This window comes from Papaver somniferum, chromosome 11, assembly GCF_003573695.1.
Source record: "Papaver somniferum cultivar HN1 chromosome 11, ASM357369v1, whole genome shotgun sequence".
NCBI lineage: Eukaryota > Viridiplantae > Streptophyta > Magnoliopsida > Ranunculales > Papaveraceae > Papaver > Papaver somniferum.
Window position 1 is genome coordinate 46,341,179 of NC_039368.1, and position 7,372 is coordinate 46,348,550.

Genomic DNA, 7,372 nt, shown 5'->3' on the forward strand with positions numbered 1-7,372 from the left:
GGTAAGAAAGCAGAACAGTGTGTCCTCATGTAATCTGTTTGCTAGTGCTGTCACCACCAAACCTTAGCACCGTAGATGATCAGATCCTAAGTGACGTACTCCTCAAATGCATTTTGAGGCCTGTGATTGTAGCATCAAGGTAGTGAACCCACCATATCCACATGAACAATGGTCTAAATGGCAAATAAGTGCTTCTGCGAGGCAGAAAGATTGAACAAAATTGACATGGCAGAAAAAGATCCACCAAATGCTAAGGCCTAAGATAAGCAGGACAACATTGCACTGCAGTTAAGTAAAATATCAGTGTTCACTCGACTGTCTATTACATGCATAGCATGACAATTGTTGAGTCATTTTAGCAAATGCTAAAACAATTGTTTATATTCGTTCATTTCTTTCGTATGAACCATGCAGACAACAACCAGATTTAAGACTTTCCATGCTAGGTGGCTTCATGGACATCATGTATCCTGCAGTGTATCAAGCAGACAGCAATAACCACCACCACATGAATGAGACACGGCAGCATTATTCAATCACATCAGCCAACGTGTATGCCAAACCAGCATGCCTTTTGAGGTCAAGGCCACTTCAGGACCATGAGCTAAATTTTCTCAACCATGAAGGACTTTAAGGCACTAGTTCCGTGATTATGGCAGACAACTACATAAAGGGTGCTGTTTCTGCTTCGACCTTGTGCCCAAAAATTCCTTTTGATACAAAGGCTAAACCCTAAGCCCATTGATGATCGTGTCATTATGTCCCCATAGTAACTTTAGGCCGTGCACATGGCTAACTCTTAGTGTACGAAATTGCAAAGTGCACTGGCAGAGAACAGTGTATTTAGACTTTCGACATGTAATGCCATTTTTGCTAACGGTACTTAGCGAACATTTAAGGGAGACTGCTTCCCCTGTCTAATGCATCCTAAACCTTAGTTTATCCAAATCAAAAGACTCCTCAGTCAACCTAGATTTATCCAAGCACCATACAAGTTAGCCTAATTCAACTCATAACACCACACACCAATATGATACAACCTTCTACAGCTAGCACAAATTGAAGTTTCCTATCTCATCATCTCCCAAAATTCTTATCCACCTCATGACCTCAATGCTACAACTCATCACTCCACATTTTAAACTTACATTGTTAAGGTATCACTAATCTGCAGCGATTAGTGATACCCCAAAAACGCAAGCGACTATACATCACAAGCTTTATGTGCATCTTATCTACCCTCTCTGCTGCTAAAATCCTAATGACACTCCCAAAGTTCCTCATCTACCATCCTCTGTCACTAGCATATTCAATGAGTCCACCACATGGTAAAAGGGAAGTAGAAACGTATACTGCCGCCTAACCTAAAAGTCTGAAATTAGAAAGACCATATCTAGAAACGTACTCAATCAGCAAATTCCTAATGGAAACCAAAGACCATTTCACTAAGCAAACTACACCGAAGTGGACTACGATATCTAGTTATGTACAACTTTGGTAGAACTGTAAACTTCAAAAAATAATCAACATGCTAAAGAGGAAAAAGAAAACCGCAAATGAAAGATTCCTACGTTGGTAATTGTGTTTTCTCAAGAGACTACTCAAGTAAGCCTTTAACTAAACCACGTTGGGATTTACCTTCTGATCAAATTTCAATCTTACTCAAAATCAATCACAATAAGCCAATTTATCAACACAAACCCTTTATAATTTACACATAGAATACAAACAATCACACAGAATGCTGAAACTTAAACATTCAAAAACAAATAAAAATAACATACTAAAATTTTCATTTTTGTCTAAATTTTACACTAGCATTAAACATCTTCAACATTTCATTAAAAAGAAACATAAAATTAAGTTCAAGAGATGCATGATCCAACAGTCAGAAGACCTTATTTGAGAAAACAACCATTATCAACATAAAATTCATCATGCCCAAAACTTAGGTCAATCTCAACACCTCAGCAGGAAGAAACAAAAAAGACAACAAGAAATGGGTAAACCCTAAGATTAATTACCCATATCATAAGATCATTCAGAATCGTCAGCCGTAAGAGGGATCTGCTGGTTTTCAAGACGTTTTAGGGCTTCTTTGTGCGCCCAGGTTTCGATTGTAAGATCAGGTTTAGCATTAAGACCAACACCAAGAATTACAACAGTGAGAAAACCAGTTATGTAATAAGGAAGTTCCCAATCTTCCCACTTTCTTGACTGACCTGATTCAAGAGGAGCTTCATTAAAGAGATAACCATTTGGTCGTTCTTGGTGACCAGGAGTTGACCATCGACTCGGTCCTTCACCACCACCTCTTGTTCTCAGTGATGATTTGATACGATTCCTGAGCATTCCAGCTCCGGTAGCAATGGATTTTGGCAATGACATTTTTGGTGGTCGAAGTTGCAGAGAGAGAGAGAGAGAGAGGAAAGAAGGTTAGAGTTATACTGTATGTAGATTTACGATTTGTTTTGAGAGAAATGGGTACTTATGTCATTTAAGGTTTGGTTCTGGTTTCTACACTGCCATTATGAAGTGAACACATCCGGATATTGATATTAATTCGGGAGCATCACTCACGCTTCTATTTCCACACTATCTCACACTTTAATGTATTTTTTCTCCTTAAAAATCATAAACCGCGTCGAATTAAAGCTGATATTTTCGGAATATATTACTCATGTATAGATTTAAGTTCCTACTAAAAACGAGCACATCTCGAAAATTACAACACCAACATCTACTATTTTAAAAATTAGTCGTCGAAACTAACGTATTTTCAACTGTTAAAATTAAGATCGATAAATTGCGAGATTTGATATTTCAAAAAATATGTTCATTTTTGGTAGGCATGTGGAGCTTTGCAAGAATATTAAGATTTCTTTAGAAAAAAAATCGGTCAAAATGTGAGTGATAGGATAACAGATTGATAAAGTGATCTTTATTAAGTGTTTTTGATAAAAGAAACAGATACAGAAGAGGAGAGTATTTATACAGACAATATAACAAAACTGGATAGATTATGTTATGATAGACAGTATACTCTCTTTGACATAGACACATATGACTCGCATAGACTTTGTCTCACACACTTTTACATACTCTGTCTCACAATCCCCCTCAAGCTTATATTGTTGCAAACATACAGTCTTGTTAGTCAAAGATAGAAAAATAGGAAGAGACAGACATTTAGTGAATATGTCAGCTACTTTTTCTGCAGAAACAACATAGTTAATCTTGATGAAACCAGAGCTCACCAATTCTCTTATAAAATGGTAGTCAATCTCCACATGTTTAATTCTTGCATGAAAGACAGGGTTGCAAGCTAATATCTTTGCTGAAGTATTGTCACAGTATAACTTACAAGGCTTATGTATTGAAATACTCAGTTCATCCAGCAAGAAAGAAATCCAGACAACTTCAGCAGCTGCAACAACCATTGATTTGTATTCTGCCTCAGCTGATGACTTTGAAATTATAGGTTGTTTCTTTGAAGACCAAGAAACAATAGAAGACCCTAAAAAGGTGCGGAACCCTGAAGTAGACCTTCTGGTGTCAGGACATCCTGCCCGGCTAGAGTCTGAGTAAGCAATGACTGAAGAAACATCACCTACAGTAAGTGTAATGCCTGAGCCAATAATACCCTTTAAGTATCTTTAAATCCTCTTTGCTAAAAAGAGATGTTATAAAATAGGAGCATGCATGAATTGTGACACATAATTGATTGCAAAGAAAATATATAGCCTTGTCATAGTCAAGTATTTCAATCCACCCACCATACTTCTATAACTTGTTGCATCAGTTAGTGGAACACCTGTTGAAACTGACAGTCTTGGCACATGAAGAACTGGAGTGTTGTTGGCTTACGATGAACCACATCAAACTTTATCAACATATCAATTGTATACTTTTTCTGTGATAAAAGTAGTTTCTTCAAGTCATCTATAAAAGTTGTGAAAAGCGGGGGTCTAACAACCACACCCAATATTTCGTTCGAAAATCTGAATGGACTAACTCCAATGTACTTTCAAGAGAATCAACTAGACAGTCAGACTCAATCTTTAGAAAAGTATATCAAAGAGTTATATCTCAATTTCTCAATTCAATCCGCAATCAAACAAATAGGAATTTGCGAGCCCGGTTGAATAAGAGAAATAACTTGGACGATATCACAAACCAATATCCAACTGTCGATCAATTCAATCAACAACCCAAAGGCCGAATTCAAGAACTGATTGAACTTAACGCACAACCTGTGATATTTCTATTATATAACAAAATATAGTGCGAAAAGAAATAAAACAGACACCGGAAATTTTGTTAACGATGAAACTGAAAATGCAGAAAAACCCCGGGACCTAGTCCAGCTTTAAACACCACATTGTATTAAGCCGCTACGGACACTAGCCTACTACCAATAACTTCGGACTGGAATTTAGTTGAGCCCTAACCAATCTCACATTGATCAAGGTACAATTGCGCTCCTTACATCTCTGAACCCCGACAGGATTCTACGCACTTGATTCCCTTAGATGATTTCACCCACAACTAAGAGTTGCTACGACCCAAAGTCGAAGACTTGATAAACCAATCTGTCTCACATAGAAAAATCTATTGATATAGATAAATCTGTCTCCCACAAAAATACCTATGAGTTTTGTTCTGTCTTATGATAAATCAAGGTGCACAGGAACCAATTGATAAACCAGACTTATATTCCCGAAGAACAACCTAGTATTATCAATCACCTCACAATAATCTTAATCGTATGGAAGCAAAACAAGATGTTCTGGAATCACAAACGATGATACGAAGATGTTTGTGACTACTTTTAATCTTACCTATCGGAGATAAATCTCAAACAAATCTTAGAAAAGTTAGTACTCAATCACGATAGTATAAGTAAGATCAGAATATGCAACTACAGAGAAAATAGTTGGGTATGGCTTCATGATCCCAATGAAGTCTTCAAGTCGTTAACCTACATGGTTTTGGAATAAACCTAAAGGAAAATCGACTCTAGTCGCAACTAGTATCACACATGAGGTGTGGGGATTAGGTTTCCCAATTGCTAGAGTTATCCTTTATATAGTCTTCAAATCAGGGTTTGCAATCAATGTTACCTTGGTAACCAAGCATTCAATATTCACCGTTAGGTGAAAACCTGATTAGACTCAAGCTAATATCTTTCAACCGTTAGATCAAACTTAGCTTGTTACACACAAATGAAATGTACCTCCATTTAGATATGCATAACCATACCTAACCGTGTACACCGGGTTGGTTCAACAATAGTTAACCGAAGTTATCCATATGAACACTTTCATATCAACCTTATTCATCTTAATCAAAACTAGTTCAAATGAATCAAATGAAACTAGTTATAGAGTTGATCAATTCCTATATTTTCATAGAAGTATACAAGAACACAATTGAAACAAAATCGGTTTGCTTCACTCGAATCAATTCATGAACATTAGAGCCACGGTTTGCAAAAGATTTCATTCCTTATTATATAAATATATTGGTTCATGACACAACCGATTCTAGAACATAACCCACTCAAGTATACAAACGGGTACGCATACTTAAGTAGCTAGACTTGGACTGTGTCCGACAGTCCGCAAACGGGTACGCATACTATCACACATCATAAACATCAGTTGAATATGGGTACGCATACTATCACACATCATAAACATCAGTTGAATTAGTACGCGTACGGGTACGCATACAATAGTTCCCGGACTTCAACTGAGTTCGCCAGTACGCGTACGGGTACGCATACCAAGGCTCTCGGGCTTTACCTGACCTCGGCAGTACGCATACGGGTATGCATACTATACCGGTCTTGGATCAACATATATGCAAGTACGCATACTATGTCTACAATCCAATTATGGTTAAGTGTTATAAACTCTATTTCAATCATTGAAACATTCTTAGAGGATGACCATAGTTGTTTTCAAAAACTATTAGCATCAAAACTATTTTCAAGTGATTGACATATCAGTAAGAAATATTCCGAGTCTACATCAAATGAAATGTTACAAAGCGATTTTTATATGATCATCTTTTGACTTTCGTCAAGAACATATGATGAACTTGGTTAAAGCGAAAAAGCTTACCAACACATACTTCGAGAAATACATAAGCGAGTTAAACTAAGCTCGAAATATCAAATGTGTATAATCAAATATTATATAGTTATACGACTTTTGTCTCAATATAGGAGATAGAGTAGAAATAGGCTTTCCGAGTGATAAATGAGTTTCAGTATCCACATACCTTTTATTGATGAAGTTCCACAAGCTCTCCTTAGTAGTTCTTCGTCTTCAACTGATGAACGTCGTGAAGACTAAATCTCAACTACAAAAACTATCCTAGTCCGAGACATAACTGAAAAAGTGGGGGCACAACAACCTCACCCAATTCACTAGCAATCTGTATGGACTAACTCCAATATACTTTCAAGATAATCAACGAGACTCAATCTTAATAAAGTATATCAAAGAGTTATATCTCTCTTTCTTGATTCAATACTTACTCACGCAAATAGAAATACGCGAGTCTAATTGAATACAAGAGAAATCACTTGAACGGTACCAAAGGCCAATGTTCAAGTATCAATCAATGTAAATCAACAACCAAAGGTTGGATATTCTAGTTGATTGATTCAAACGCACAACCTGTGATATTTCAATTATATAACAAAATATAATGCGGAAAAGAAATACCACATACACCAGAAGTTTTGTTAACAAGGAAACCGCAAATGCAAAAAAAACCCGGGACCTAGTCCAGATTGAACACACACTGTATTAATCCGCTATAGACACTAGCCTACTACAAACTAACTTCGGTCTGGACTGTAATTGAACCCCAATCAATCTTACACTGATCCAAAGTACAGTTATGCTACTACGTCTCTGATCCCAGCAGGATACTACGCACTTGATTCCCTTAGCTGATCTCACCCACAACTAAGAGTTGCTACGACCCAAAGTCGAAAACTTTAATAAACAAATCTGTATCACACAGAAAAGTCTACGGTAATAGATAAATCTATCTCCCACAGAAATACCTACGAGTTTTGTTCCGTGTTTTGATGAATCAAGGTGAACAAGAACCAATTGATAAACCAGACTTATATTCCCAAAGAACAACTCAGTATTATCAATCACCTCACAATAATCTTAATCAATGTGGCGAAAGAAGATATTGTGGAATCAAAAACTATGAGACAAATATGTTTGTGATTACTTTTATATCTTGCCTATCGGATATATCAATCTCAAGCTAATCGTTACGATTGTACTCAACACGATAGAATCAGCAAGATCAGATCACACAACTACAAGAAAGTAGTATC

At 36.7% G+C, this 7,372-nt stretch overlaps 1 protein-coding gene across 1 annotated transcript; it reads right to left on the reverse strand.

Annotated features, from left to right (window-relative positions):
* Window positions 1–1,758: 1,758 nt before the first annotated feature.
* Window positions 1,759–2,490, reverse strand: LOC113320453. The gene has a single exon (XM_026568364.1). The coding sequence runs from the start codon at window positions 2,386–2,388 to the stop codon at window positions 2,038–2,040; it is 351 nt and encodes a 116-aa protein (XP_026424149.1). The 5' UTR covers window positions 2,389–2,490; the 3' UTR covers window positions 1,759–2,037.
* Window positions 2,491–7,372: the final 4,882 nt, after the last annotated feature.